At 38.7% G+C, this 16325-nt stretch overlaps 1 protein-coding gene across 1 annotated transcript in view; it reads right to left on the bottom strand.

Moving 5' to 3' along the window:
* The window catches only part of FIG4 (FIG4 phosphoinositide 5-phosphatase), a 91743-nt gene that overhangs the window by 19309 nt on the left and 56109 nt on the right, over positions 1 to 16325 (bottom strand). The window contains exons 18-22 of the mRNA XM_004673758.2: positions 15239 to 15386; positions 13532 to 13615; positions 11640 to 11835; positions 10622 to 10704; positions 6894 to 6980 (exon numbers count right to left, since the gene is read on the bottom strand). Of these exons, the coding sequence (XP_004673815.1) occupies positions 6894 to 6980; positions 10622 to 10704; positions 11640 to 11835; positions 13532 to 13615; positions 15239 to 15386 (598 nt within the window). The remainder of the gene's footprint in view (positions 1 to 6893; positions 6981 to 10621; positions 10705 to 11639; positions 11836 to 13531; positions 13616 to 15238; positions 15387 to 16325) is intronic.

Here is a 16325-nt window from a genome sequence, read left to right as displayed (position 1 = left end):
TTATCTCAGAATTCCTATTACTGTCCCAAATGACCCATCGTAGTCCCCAAACTTGCATTTGTTATGTATTTCTAATCATGGTGACCTAGCGCATATCTAATCAAGCAAACAAGAAAACTTCTGCCTCGCACATGTTCCTCACACTCAATCCACAGCCACGTTTTACAAACCATGCACACTGTACTTTTACAAGAGAGCCCCCCATCATCCCTTCTTTTTTTTTTTTTTAAAGATTTTTTTGTACATACAGAATTGGGGTACAGGCCAGAGACTCAGGGGGGGGGAAAGACTTCACCAGAGACAGTGGGGAGCAGAACAGGCAGATCAACGAAGCCCACTGCTGAGGGAAGCAGCGGGCGGGCCAGGAGAGGTCTGCCGCACCATGTGGGTCACCTCCAGGGCAGGGATCAAACTCATGTTGAAGTTGCCTAAGCTTCTTAGTGCTGTGCCACCAGGGAGGGCTCTCGCCCCTTTTTTTAAACTGCTAACTGATTCCAGTCACTTTCTCATCCTGATATATTTCCAGAGTGACCTTTCTAAAATGCAGATAGAAGCTTATCACTCCCTTGATTGAAACAGGCTTTTAGCATAAGGGCCACTCTTGCTTAGCATGTCCTGGTCTTGTTCCTGCTTGCATGTGTTTCTTGCCTCCTTATTGAGTATCCACTTGGTATCAGAAACATGAAGTCACTTAAAGGATCTCCAAAACTGGTGCAAGGCCTTGAGCCTCTGCCTGATGTCTTCTTTGCCTTCTTCAACCAGATAACTATGTCTGTCCTGTAGATTTTAGCCAAGAGTTAAGCATGCCTAGTGTCCAGGAATCTGTGCCTTAAGTTCCCTTAACAGCCTCCTCCCCTACTACCTACAGAGCACTCCCACCACCTGGAATCACTTTCCCAAGGTCTGTGTAAACCCCAGGAGGCAGAGACTGTTTCATTCAACTGTGTGCTGCAAGCATCTCACCTGTCACCTTAGCATTCAATAAATACCTATCATTTAATATCTTTACTACTTTATCTGTCACGTAAGACATATCTTACCTTATAGAAGAGCTATGTTCTGGGAAAAAAACAACACACACATACCCCAACACATTAAGGGAATATTAAAGACCACACATGACCTGCAAAAGCTTCCATAAATGGTATGCTTTATAGTCACCAAAATGAAATAGGTAATACATGAAATCACAAAAATATCAAAGCCATAAATACCTTAAACAAGTAACACAAGTACCTATTATTAAATTCACATTTGCTGACCCTTTTATTGTAGAACCCTTTCAGGATCACTCTTCCTGAATGTTTTGACAATTCACCCTGTTTCATTAAATTTGTCTTTTTTAACATAATAAGCAGATGCTATTGTAGATAATTTTCAAGCAAAAAAGGCATTCACTTTATCTATCTAATGGCTTTTTCATTTTGACTTTCTGCCTCAGTTTTCTGAAATCAGTTTGGCTTGCATGCTGTGTTTTTTAATTTATGTAGTTCCAGAAAAGGTGCATTCACATAAATCAAACTCCTGACTGTTCCCCACAGTAAGCTACAGCCTTCGTAAGGCATACTCGTATACTCATACTACATTTATGCATAGACTCAAAAATTCATGTAACAAGACTTGGCCACACTATTTGCCAAGCCCTGGAACTTTCTATAGTGTTAAATTCAGTTTTATTTCATTTCATTATGTAGCAACCATTAAATTAAGTACCCAACCCACTGATGAGTTAAAAATTAGTTTAAAAGGCATGCCTCAGAATGGATGCAGGAAACTTGTGTATAAAAAAAACAAAGTTAATGGCCCTCCCTGGTGGCGCAGTGGGTTAAAGCACAGCACAAAGAAGCTAAAGCCACTTCTGCATGAGTCCGATCCCCACGCGCCCGGAGGTGACCACATGGCGCAGCAGACCTCTCCTGACCCGCCCGTAGATCTGCCTGCTCTGCTCCCCACTCTGTCTCTGGTGAATCCTTTCACCTTCCACATCTCTGGCCTGTACCCCAGTTCTGTACGAATGAATAAATAAAATTTTTAAAAAAGAAAAAAAAATTAACAATACCCTGGAGTCCCAGGATAGAGAAAGCATGTCCTGGGAGAAAGAAGAATGGTAAACGTAAAAGAAGTGATGGGTAAGGGAGAAAGAGACAACTAGAAAAGATAGACAGGAAAATTCAGACCTTTAAATAAAAAAGATTAGTAAAGGCCAGAATATAAAAGGAAGAAGACTGGTGCGGCAATTTCAGGGGTGAAGGAAGAGGGCACAGACTGGTTTCCTGGAGTTGCCGTCACCAATCATCTCTGTCCCTCGGGGGGAATTAGCTGATTAATCACTGATCACTGCATGCACACCGCTCTAAACTCTAATCCTTAAACTTTTAAAGGCTACTCTAGGGTGTTTGGGAATGATAACAAGAATTACCCACCAAGGGAGAAATACTTCTTTAGATTGCAGCACAGAGACCAGAGCATTATCTACAGAGACGTAGCTAAAATCCATAGGGGGTGCAGGGAGAACCTTAGAGAATGACTTGTATGGAGGGAGCATGTTACTGAAAATGAAATTATGTAAAGTAAACAAAGTTGAATTAATCATGGCCAAGGTGTTATCTCATGCTCTGATTTTGGAATTGCTGCCCTTAGTATATAAGCCCTGGGGACATTCACTCCAAGGTCAATAAATGCTACTTATTTTAAGATGTACTTAGGGATAAATTCAACCTTATGATTCTAAAACAGTAGACGAATCCTAATTTGGGCAGTGTTTCTCCAAAGTCTATGGATTATATTTTGCCATTTCTTAGAGGTAACTTTTAAATACATGAGACATATTCCTGGAATAAGAGACCATGGAACTGCAGACACAACAATATGTATGTTTGTGTTCTTTTGACATAATTACAACAAATGATTAGCATTTGTTGCTCAGTAAAGGACTCCCAGAGAACTGTCAAGAGTATAAAAGGAGAGCATGCTGGCCTTGCATGCACACCGTGAATCCCCACCAGGCCCCATAGCACTCGCCTCTCCAGTACAGCAAGTCCTTCCTCTCAGGTCCTTCTCATTCTGCATTTGGCCACCAGTGGAAGTGGAAGGGGGACAGGAAAAAATGCTACAAACTCTTCTTCTAGCAGAAGGCAATAAGGAAACAGAAAACAGAAGAGGGCAGAGAGCATATGATAGGAAAGAGAAGAGGAGGAAACTCAAACTTTCACAGGTAGGGGAAAGGAGCCACCTGGAGGGTGTTGAAAACCAGGACCCCCTGGAGGAGACACGTTCTCCGGCTGCTCAGGGGGCTTCCTTTAGACTCTACAGCAACATGAGGGGCAGGGCAGGGCTGGGGGAAGTAATTCAGTACATCTCAACAAATGTTATTGAGAAATTGATTTCAACTACTGCTATTATGGTGCTAGCAGAAGCCACCTAGAGGGGCCCTCTAAAAAACTTAGGACCCAGTAAGATAGCAACGACCCTCGATGGTAGCAGCCCTGTTCTGATGATGGTCAATCTCTAAACCAGTTATGAGTTAAGGAAAGTATACTTGCCCAGGAAGCCCATCTGTACTAGAAACAATATGTATGATACTAGGGAAAGAATACAGATATAGTCTCAAGAAATATATATATATATATATATATATATATATATATATATATTTAATTCAAGATCAACAAAACAGAAATATTCTGTCTGTATATGGCGGTGTCTACCAATCCAGATTCTGTCAGAAGACCAAACTGAGGGCTGTGGACAGGAATAAACACAGTATTTCTACCACTGTGGTGATTAAAGCAGTTGGTATTACTAGTTGTTTCTAGCCTAGTATGGAAAACCAGACAATCCCGGTTCCTCCACTTGATAGCTGTTTGACCTTGAATAACTTGCAACACTTCTTCAGTTTCCCCATTTGTACAAAAAAGATGACATTAAGACTTACTTCATAAGTCACTGTGAGAACTGACTTCTTACAGGTTCAGGTACATAGAACAGAGTTCCCACCACATACTGAGTGCTCAGTAATGTTTGATGTCATTTCCCCTTAATCATCATTCATACACTCAGAGAGGTGTGAGTCAATGAGAGGGGTCACAACCAAACAAAATAAAGATCTAAGTGTTTGGCTGACAGCATAGACATTGACTAGTTTAGGGTTTATCACAGAATTCTAAGAAATGGCCTGTAAGCCTTGAGTGAAAGTTTCTAACTCCCCCATCCAGTAATTTACTGTCCATGTTTTTACTTCTGATAAAGTATACATATATCTCATTTTTAGACATGGGATCTTAGTTTGCCTCCTACTTTCAGAAAAAAATAAAAAAGGTAGATCATGAATTATCCAGAGATGAGTACATATATATGTATACATACCTCTACAAAGCTAAAAAAAAAACTAATTACTGCTTTAAAATATACTAGAACAAAAATATAAGATAGGAATTTTAAGAATCTCACATAAAAAATTAATTTCTCAGAGAGCCTTCCTGGCAATGCAAGGGGTTAGGTCTCAGCACTATCAAAATACTGCCAGCTACTGCAGCATGAGTTCAATCCCGGGCTAGGGAACTAACCCACATGGCACAGCAGCCCTCTCCTGTCTTGCCCTCTTTTCCTCTCAGCAATGTATTCCTCTCAGTAATGATCTGTGCCCCACTTTGTCTCCGTTGAATCCTCTCACACCCTGTACCTCTGGCCTACACCTCAGTTCCAGTATGTATGTATGTATGTATAAATAAAACAAATCTTTAAAAAAAATCAATTTCTCTGAATTTTAGCATAGCTTTTAGAAATCTAAAAATGAATAGGTGACATTTTAATAACCTAGCTTCAGTTTAAAGCATCCATGTACTTGTGCACACGTGTGCACACACAATACAGACACACACACCCCACCACCACCATTCTTGGGCAGTTGCCATAACAACATAATGCAGAACCTACGGAAGCTTTTTGTTATCCTGCTTTAAGACACTGTGCCAAAGCACACACACGCTAGATTCTTTACTAATTAAGAGTAAGAGGTTAAAAAAAATTCTAGATCCACAAGGCTTTCATTTGTGCTGGGACTTAGGAAAGCAAATATTAAATATTTTAAGAAAAACGATTCAAAAATAATAACTGCAAGACCAATTAGAGGTCAAAAGTAGACATAATATTGAAGACAACATGGGAAAACACTTTCATTTTGCATACTGTATTCATTTCATCATCTGCTCCTCCTAGTTGTGCCAAACTATTTTAATAGAACAATCAATTTTACAAAATATAATTTGGTAACAGTCTCTTTTTAATTAACACTTTCCCTCTGGCTATATCTATTTTAGTTCATTTGGGAGACCACACTTCCATACACTAATTAGGCATAAGAAAGAGAACTGCCTCAAAATTAATAGGAATTTATATGTTTTTTAAAAAGGGGAAAAAATGTAATGGGGGAGAGAGAGAAGGGATGATTAGCCCCTTTGGAGACTGATAAAATCTGTTTTCCTTCCAGCCTCTTGATTAGCCATCCATCTCTCTTGCAGGTTTTTCTGTCTTCTCAAGCCTCAGCTGTAGACCTGTTAAGACTCTACTATCTTTTCCTAGGCAGATTCCTCCTAAGACAGTGGCTTTAAATATTTCCCAATATGCATGTACAGCCCCCCTAAAACTATCTTCTGAGTTTCAGATCACTTCATCCAACTGCCTGTCAACATCTGTACTTGGATGCTAATTTAGAGGCAAAGTGGGTCCTCCTTACCTGTACTTAGTGCTCCCTGCCTCAGTAATAGCCACTCTGAGTGGTCCTAAAATCAGTGTCCACAGCCATCTACTAAATGAATTGATAAATTCATCAAACCTCTTACACAAATCAGAAAAACCTAAGGGTCACCCTCAATAAGATCTTCTGTGCCCACCATGATAAATCAGTGTCCAAGTCTTGTCCATTTCTTCTCCTAAAGATTCCTCTAATCCATCCCATGTCCACAGTCCTCCCAGCTGCTACTGTCTAACGCGCTGTAATATCAGTTCCTTAACTGTCAGTCAGGAGTATGCATGCATGGTACAAAGAGAAATTAGACAATCAGAGATTGTAAAATAATTTGTTGAACAGACTAGTAATGCTGACCAATCACTGATCTCTGCTTTGCCTCTCCTACTTCGTGTAATCTCCGCAGTGAACCATTTTCTAGAAAAGACCTAACATATGGCATGAGGGAGACTCTCATGGTCATAAGCTTTGCTTTGCTTGGTCCCAACAAGCAGAGAATGATAAATATGAAGATGATGAAGATGGTGGTGATTATCACAGCTTATTCCAGACAGTATTCTAAGTATTCTGCATGCATTTTTTCATTTAATTCTCTGAATTAGATGCTATTATCATCCCACTTTGCAGATGAAGAAACTGAGTCACCCAGGTCTTAAGTTACTTGTTCAAGTGAAGAGCCAAGCCACAGAAGAGCTATGACTCAAGATGTGAACCCTGCTGTTATGTAAGGATATATGAAAAGCTGTTTGGCTTATAGCAACTCATAAGAACTGCTGGGGATATATAGTTAGAAGAGACAAATTCTTTCCCCCTCTACCATGTTTTTGCTTTGAATTTGAGCGGCCTGTCTCCAGGGTCAGAGCTTTTTGGTCATCCCTCCCTGTGCAAAAATACCGAACAGAGTTTATAGAAGGAAAACCCCACCAATTTCAACCCCACTTTGTTCCAAGGACAGGTCAATGTTGTCATCTCTTCCCCATCCTTACAGCTACCCAGTTTTCCTTGTGTAAGGCAGTTAAGAGATGATGTCTTAGTGCTTATACTAATTTGGCAATAAGATTGAATATTGTCCTACGAAACCTTTTTTAAAAGTATCATGAATGGGATGAAGACAAAAACTTCTTTAAAGTCCTAATCTAGTACTTACAGTTTTATAACTCCATCTGAGCACCTGGAACAGAACTGCTGGTTGCTCTTGTCTTGTCTATGTTGACTCTGCCCCAGCTGAACAAATCTACAATAACATTGAATACAAAGTAAGTAAAAGAAGGTACTGCAATAAATTCAGCAGATCACAAAATGGTATGAGCATTCAAAGGTGAATATACCTATTTCAGAAAAGCACACAAACCAATTTTAACACAAGACTTTACTTAAAAATGGTTGCAGTGGCTTAGTGAGATGTAAAAGAAGAGGGATTCTGTTTAAAATATAAGTCATTACCAATAATGTCAGACTGAAATGAAATGTGGACCCCCATTCCATTTCTATTTACTTGACCATGATATAGAACTTGAACCAAAAATGCCCCTGAAGCCAAAGGAATGATTGTCAGGGCCTGGCATACCTAAGGGTGACTGCAGCAGCAGGTAAGGAGACAAGGAGAAACAGGAAGGGAGCTGCTTCCTGAGCAACAAATGCAAAAAGGGGGTCAGGCTGAGACCCAGGCCCTGAAGCAGGGAAGCTGTGGAGAACCCAGGACATGGACTCAGTTTCCCCGGAGCTACAAGAATCCCCTGTTGGGGTCCTGCTGCTTCTAAGAGGAGTGCTCAAGTAGATGGGGGGGGGGGCCTGAAGGGACCACCTACAGAGCACTCCTGGACACCACCCCTCCCAATTTCAGGCCTAACTAGCTCAATACTAGTTCAGGCTTTAGCTAAGAGCCAAAGAGAATGCTCAACCAGCTCAGCAGGGTAAAAGGACACGGAGCCCTGGGCCTCTGCTGTCTCTCTAATGCCTAGGCTGAAGCGTGCCCAGGACCATGGGCATCCATCTTTCCTTCAGGGACATCATTTGTAGTTTTGTTCTATTGTGCCCCTAGGACATTGTGGGGCAAGACCAAAGGGCTGATGCACTTTCCACTTTTCTACTATTTAAAAGATTTTCTTTTGGCAACTATGGATATTTTTATAATCTATTTTTATTGGTTTTTAAAGGTTAAAAAAGTGCTGCAGAAACTACCAATCATTAAATCATGAAAGTGCTCTAGAACAATGTTTAAGTAGCTTATTTTATCCAACTTTTAATTTCAGCAAGGGAACATTTTGATCCATGTTTTAGGGAAGAATGTCACATAATATCTAATATCTGTACAGAAATTTTAAATTTCCAAACAGAAATTTAAACGGTCAAAAATTAAAAAGAAAATTTAGTTAGGCCTCCCTGATGGCACAAGGGATAAGTCTCAGCACGATGAAGCTATCAGCAGGCACTGTTCCAGATCTAATAAAAATAGCAAACCAAAGAAAAGATGCCAGGAACAATGAGGGCAGTGGAAAACACAATGAATAAGACTGGGCAATTCGAACAAAACCACAAAACTTCAGGGGTTTAAAGTGGTTGGTTCCTAACGTAGGAAGACAAAGCAGAGGACAGGCAGCCAGAAGACAAGAAGGCAGCTGTAGCAGCACGGCTTCCCTCCCTCAAGGTTCTGCGCCAGCCCAGGTGGGGGCCACAAGCTGCATGTCAGGCCCAGACACTGTCTACACACAAAAACTCTAGCATGTGACGAAAGGCCACCCTACAGTGGGAGGGGGCACCTATAGTCAGGATGAATCTACATGGGCTTTTCCCCTGCCCTGAAGCTCTGCCTTCTAGATCAGAGGAGGAGAAGACACTTATAGAGAGCCCAAGTGCATAGCTGGGGTAGGAGAGGATACCCGTCAGCCTCCGACATACCTTGGCCATCGCCTGGCACAGCTACCTCCCAGATACCGGTCAAGGGAGGTTTCCATCCCACAGCAATGCCCATGACTGAGAGAGGGGGTCCCAGGAGAAGGGGTGAGGGAAGCCCAGAATGGCCAAGCAGAGAGAGGGGAAGAGACGACCAGGCCCTGGGTTTCTCCCCAGGTTTGCATCATAAGAAGCAGCAGCTGGAGAATAAGAAGTGCAGTCTACCACCACAAGATGCTGGTGAAACACAACGTGAGTCTCTGATAAGCCACTGAACAGCCTGGTGTTCCATCTCTAAACCTATGAAGAGGGCTATCTTTTCAATATACCATATAGTTGTTTACAGGAAAAATAAAACACTTGACTGTTATACAAATTGATTTCCAAGGAGGAAACATTGTTCTCAGAATATCAAACACAGAATCTTATTTCAGAACACAGAGTTCATCCTCCCCTGCAGTATTCCCTTCCCTCCAGGCCTGTCCTCACAACCTTCCTAGACTGCCTCCCAGAGACACTGTTGCTAAACAAGCTGCATCTCACTCCACAAGAAGAGAACTGAATGTGGGCCTCAGAGACCTTCTGACCTAATAAGGATGCAGGTGACTGAATGACCTCAAGCAAGGGATGCTTTGTTTTTGCTTAATTGAGTCAAAATTTCAGTACTTGATATGCACACACACACTCCCTGCAATAAGTAAAGTCATATTATCCAGGCACTAATGTCGAATAATTCCTTTCAGACCACACTGCTTTACCAAAGAACTTAACTACAGAGAAAGATAGCTGTGCTGAATAAGTAACTATGTGACTGTGTGCCCAGGAAAGAGGAGTGTGGATGAATCCTTTGAGACTACATTGCCTTCTGGAAGACATGAAGTATGACTGTAGCAGTGCTTCTGTGGTCAAGAAATGCTGCGCATCTTTATATTTTATGTTTTATATTGGAGATTTTACTACTGTGAAGTAAAAAGACAATATTCACTTCAGTGAATTCTGCAAACAAAATGCCCTCCTTAAAAACAAATTGAGGTTGGGCCCTCCCTGGTGGCGCAGAGGGTTAAAGCACAGCACTGAGAAGCTAAAGCCACTTCAGCATGAATTCGTTCCCTGCTCCAGAGGTGACCCACAAGGTGCAGCAAACCTCTGCTGACCCGCCCACTGCTCCCCTCAGCAGTGTACTTCATCAGTTGGTCTGTTCTGCTCCCCACTCTGTCTCTGGTGAATCCCTGCACCTCTGGCCTGTCCCCCAGCTCTGTATGCATAAATAAATGAATCTTTTTTAAAAAAATTGAGGTTAAGGTTCATTTTTATTACAGAGTTTACATAAGCCAAATTTATTCAATGAAGTGAGTGTGTTCACTTGCAATATTCAATTCTTCTGGATCCGTGTATTCGGTTGAGGGCGTGTTTACAGTGGTATTCTCAGGTTCTTGAGGATTTCTAAGTGAGGGATTCTTTGGGCAAACTAATAATTATGAATCTTCTCAGAAAAGAGTCCCAATATTCACAATATATACACACCAATATTGACAAAATTATGTATACGATTTTAGGTAATTCCTGCTGGTAGGTCTCTTCTCAGACAGGTACAGAGCATTCTATCTACATTGGTCCCTTTACATCACTGCTTCCTCTTGCTTCTGAACTAATGTGAATGTAAGGTCCCCAACTGTCAAGATTTCAGGTTCATTTTGTAAGAATATACCTAATGCTGAGAATCTGTTAATATAGAAATGTATTACTTCAGATTGTAGCTTATATATGGGCAGTGAAATTACATGTAGACAGCATAAATTTTTATCACTGAGTTGTGAACAATAGACCTTTTATTTCCAAAGATAAATTAATGTTTCCACATTTGACCTCTTAAACACTACTACTGTATTCCAAGTAGAATTCATTTCCTCCTGTATTACTACCTTTGCTTTAAAAAATTTATGTTATTATAAGGTATAATTTCATTTTTTTAAGGTATTTTACCTTGAATAAATGGAGAGATCATCTTCTGAGAGGCCATCTGAGAGGTTAATTCCATATACTTCTTTCATGGGCTGGACCATGATCTGGGAGTAAAAAGAAAAAAAAAAAAAAGAACAACTAGGAAGAATATTTAGACATTTAGCAAATTAGTAATTTCCAGTGATGATGAAAAAAAAAAAAAAAAAAAGAACAACTAGGAAGAATATTTAGACATTTAGCAAATTAGTAATTTCCAGTGATGATGGAAGTGAATCTGAGCATTTTCCACAAAGGCAATAAATATTTCTTCAACTTGTTGATTATGTTTCTCAGTTAATGCTTTTTAAAATATCTAAAATAGTCATTTTAAGGTTAAAAAAATTACTTTTGTATAATACAGAGGAGGGCAACTTTTTCTTAAAAGCACAGAGAGCAAATATGTTAGACTCTTTGGGTCTCACACTCTGCTGCAGCTGTTCAATTCTGCTGTTACAGTGCAAAGGCAGTAAACAAATAGGCCTGTCTGGGTTCTGATAAAAGTTTATTTACAAAAACAGAGTGGGCTGCAATGGGCCAGTCAGCTGTCATTGTGAACTCCTGAAATAATACTTCAGTTCATATATTAGATTAGTTTCTTGTTGATTTCCCTTTAGCTTTCCCCTAAGTGTGTCAAATTATACAGCAGGAATTTCCCACTGTGATTATGCAAAGACTGTGAGGCCCAGTTCCAAATGCTGCATTCCAACAATGTGTCAGCCCAGGGAATAACTGCCCTCCCTGTATGGGCTTTTCGAAGGCCACAGGATTCCCTTTAAAAATTCTCAATAGGAAATTCACTATTACAAATGAGAACAAAAACGCCTATTTATAAAACTCAAACTCAAACCATTTCTAAGAACGTCTTTGCTAGTATCCATCTTGGTAGTGCTTCAGTCACCAAGCATCAGCTAATGTGTGAGTGAGGAGACTGACCAAAGCTGAATGTTGGTGGTCATTTCTCAGAGCCTCACGCTGGACCCTGCAAGTTCCACTCCCCCACCTCTGTCACTTTGGCACTGTCTCCTGTGTCGGTCATCTTCACTGGTGTGGAGCGCTGAGACACGGAGCCCTCCTCTTCTCGGTCGGTCCCTGAGTCGTCCTCGGAGCTGCTGGACACAGCCTCCTCACTGGGAGGTGGCGGGGCACTCGCTGCCGTCTTCCGCTGTAATACAGCTTCTTCCCTGTTGCTTTTGTTTCTTTGAAAAGGTGAATGAGGATGTTAAACGTCACTGTCTCACAGCCTTAGAGTGGAGCATAGGAAAAATACCACGAGAAGCCAGTTTGGGGATTCACATTGTGCTAAATATAAAATCATTTTACCAACTTGATCTTATATGAATTTAAGCCCTGTTATAAATTCAGAAGAAAAAGAAAAAACACTGCATGCATATAGAATGCAGAAAAGTCTTCATACCACTTGATTATTATGTCTTCTTTTTATAACTGAAATTAATTTCCAAAATGTATGATATAATAAAAGAAAGCTAAGTATGAGATATCAGTAAAATTATATATATTTTGTAGAAGATACACAAAATTGTCAATAGTCAGACTTGTATCTATTTCCTTCTCTCCTATGAGTTTTTATCAATCACAGTAACCCCTTATTTTTTGTGCCAAAGCAATGAGCAACTGATGAACATGGAAATAAGTTTCAAAATTTATTGTGTTTTTAGTAAATAAATATATTTCTTGACACAAATATTCCTTCTGATAGGATGAAACAGATGGAAGAGGGGAGCAGTACTTTTATTATAGTACCAAATCTAAGAGGAATAAGAACCTTTACTCAGAAAAGATATTATTTATAGTAATATTTTTTATTTTTGTGAAAATATTAAATATTTTACTCTTACTTTAAAAAACTATAAGGAAGGGACTGAAAATATCATAAGATTCTGAAATGTAGTAGGGAAAAAATGCAATACTATTGATCTATGATCTTAGAGAAATCAGTTTGACTTTGAGCAACTAAAAATTAAACTCTATAGTATTTCTGTGCTATATACTAATAAAGCTGATCACGAGCATATACTTGTCACCAGAACTTCTAGGATTCCCAACTCCTGAGGACATCTCTTCTAAATTCCTCTTAGCAGCTAATCCAGGACTATCTATCATGCAGCTGTGTGAGGTCATGTACTTAAGCCATAGAAATGCAGTATCTAGCAAACAGTTATATGCATCCCATTGTATAAACTACAAGTAGCTAGACTGCAATTGGGACCCTATAGTTACTCCCAGGTACAATTAGAACTGAGTATCTATACTCTGGCCATCATTTCCAATGAGACTCTGAAGAAATCCTATTGCAGAGTTTATTTGGTTCAGTGGCAGTAACATTGTTATACTAGGACGTAATACACTTCACTCCAGTCTGTAAGCATGACATGTAAAAACGGTTGACTTTTTCTTCATTACAAAGTGTAATAAACTAACAGTCTTCCCCAAAACAATGTTACAGTAATATACAGAAAATCTATTAATATATCTATTTGAACACATGTACTTTAATGTATTCTCAGATGTCAACAAAATACAATGAACATAAATTTTTAACCTGAGTAGTTTATATTGTAGGAAAGAGTATGATGAGTTATTTATTACAGGATATAAAACATGATATCTGTTACCTGCCTTTATGCCATCTGTGATGTTCCTAACTTTTAATAAAATGCACCATGCTGCTGATGAAATTTCCATAAATTCTACTCTTAAGTTGAATACTTTGATGATCCTACTGCTGTAACAAACTATCTGTACAGGTGCAACAAATGAACTGTACCCCAGATGATGTGACTTGTAGTTGTTGGTTTTTGATGGAAATTACATTGCAAGTGCTATATTATTTTACATGAATCTTTAAAATTTCATTCTCTATGTAAATCTTACCCCAATACTGATTTTCCGGTTTCATCTGGTTTACGCACAGTGAATGGACTTGGGTCAATGCCAACTGTCTTGGGCATGAAGTCGCTGAAGAAAATGGGGAAAATTCCATGTGAATCACTCTCCATCCAGGTAAAATTGGCTCCCATCTGTATTTATGTTTTTATACTACATACTACATATAGTCTGAGGTAAAAGTTTGTAAGGAGCTTAGGTGATCAGGGCCATAAAAAATCATGAACTGTTAGCATCACATAACTTCACTGTTAACAGCTTTTCACTGAATTTTCTCTGTGATTATCAGGCCCAATCATTTTGCATGTAAGATTTTATTACTGGAACACAGTTGATTTTGAATTACTGCTTAGCTACATATGGTTACATGCCAAAACTAGTTATCAGGTAAAATTAAACTCATAAAAACCAATGCCAAAACACTAAGTCCCTCAGCTTTATGGACAATGTATTTATGGACAATGTATAAATACACCAGTAAGGAGGCTGATGAAATTTTCATAGACACAGTGGCACAAATCAAAGTATCAATTCTAATGCATTAGATTGAGGTTAATACACTAAAAAAAATGTTGGAATGTTTAAATAGACACTTTTAATTTACTATTTGTTGAGATAAGCTGAAGCTACTTTATATTTACTATGACTGCTGAAGTCAGACCAAATTACTTAATAGATGTGAAAAAGACAGCAGTTCATTATTTATCCTGATAAGGTATATAACATCTGCAGGGATACTGTTATAAATGAGACTCAACATGTTTATTCAAGGAAAAGAAAGTAATACTAACACAAACTCAAAATGCCAATGTAACAGTTTCAGAATGTTTTTAAAAATGTAAGTAGTTTTATTTTTAGTTCTTTTGAACACAGAGTCAGCCCTCATTATTAGCAGGCTCTGTATCTGTGGAATTTCTTTACTCACTAAAATGTATTTGCAACCCCAAAACCAATATTCAGAACTTTCTCACTCATTCCCAAACATATGCAAGGTAGTAAAAAACTAGAGTAACTTGATGCACGTGTTCCCAGTGGAGGTAGAGCAAGATGACCCTCTGCCCTCTGCTTTAACCTTCATACTGCAAGCAAGTTTCCATTTTTCACATTTTTTATGATTCTTTTTGGTAATCTCCAACAACGTTTAAAACACCCAACAACGTTTAAAATGTCCTTCAAGCATAGTGCTGAAGCTGTCCAGTGATTCTAAATATAAAAAAGCTGTGTGTTATAGAGACGCTTCATTCAAGCATGATTTAGCATGCTGTGGGTTGTGAGTTCAATGTCAATGAATCAAAAATATGTATTATATAAGTGTTTTCTGAACAGAAATATACAAGGTTATCTATTGACTGGTTCGCAAAAATACTGTGACCAGAGGGTTGCTGGAGCAGTAGTTCAGCCTTTTCTAATTCAATGTTGGTGGGCAGGCCAGTTTATAGAATAAAATTTCTGCAAATAAAGAAAATCCACTGTATCTGTAGATACACACACACACACACACACACAAAATGGCATTTATTCTTTGTTGAGCTAAAAAGAAAAAGAGGTAAATGCTTTAAGAGCAATATCTAGAAATACAAATCAGTGGTAGTTCATAGTTGTCTGTAGAACAATTACAAGTGAAGACATAACTACATAAACTACAAAAACTATACGTCCTAAATACTTAGCAGAATTAGAGTACTCATAACATACCGTGCTGAACTTGTCATAGCCAAGCAAAAGGTATCATCAAAACTACTCAATTCATATGGTCGAAAGAATTCGTTGTGGATGTCAATCTCTTCTTCATATTTGTGAAATTTCTTCACCATCAACTTCTTTAAGTTTGTAGCACAAATAACTAAGAAAGATACTGCTGGTTACTCTAAAATTCTTTATATATAGCAAACATTTACAGAGCGTGTGCTGAACAAATTCACCTCCACCACCTGGACTTACACACTCAGAAGAGATGAAATATGTGCACAGATATACAACACAAAGCTAAGTATGATAAGTTCTAAGGAGGCAGGAGGCCTCTGGAAGTTGGGGTGGGAACTGGAAGTTATTTTAGAAATCAAATTACTTAGCTCTTTAAATTACTTTCTTTGCTCTTAAGCCAAAATTCTCTTTATTCTTGATAAAGAATTGTATTTCAAATCCTGTTAATGGCCAATGTCAGATTCTTTCTTTTCTTCCAGAATAACCAAACCTTCTTAGCAATATGAGCCATGATCTGCCCAGATTTTCACAGTCACAAATACTAAGTTCATTTCTAACATGAATTAATAATTTATTAAGAACTAAAAGTCATTTGCAATCCTCTCATTTCCTGGTCATCAATCACCCAAAGCAGAATGACTGACCATAACCAGCTGGCATTTCAACTGGAGCGTTCCAGACTGGCAATAGATCTTAGTTAGTACCTTTTTACAAATGGGAAAATTATCTTGCCCAAGGTGGGGAATCAGTAATAGAACCAGGACTAGACTTTATAAATTTGAGCAATATTTTAAATTTGGAAATATTCTAATATATGTACATTTGAGGGTATTTTATGTAAATATTTTCCTCATTTTCTAACTAATAAAATTTAAGTATTAGTCATTAAAATTTGCTTTTATACACACATCTATGCCTTTTTTCATTGCTTACATATAGGAAAAGTTTTTATTTATTCTTGAGGATGGATCTTCACTTACTCTATATTCTCCCAAAATATCTAGAAATACAAATCAGTGGTAGTTCATAATGATGAACTAATATATTCACAAACTGTCTAAGGGAATTACCTAATAAT

This window comes from Condylura cristata, unplaced genomic scaffold (assembly GCF_000260355.1).
Source record: "Condylura cristata isolate star-nosed mole 26May11 unplaced genomic scaffold, ConCri1.0 scaffold00001, whole genome shotgun sequence".
Lineage (NCBI taxonomy): Eukaryota > Metazoa > Chordata > Mammalia > Eulipotyphla > Talpidae > Condylura > Condylura cristata.
This window is presented reverse-complemented; position numbering and strand designations above follow the sequence as displayed.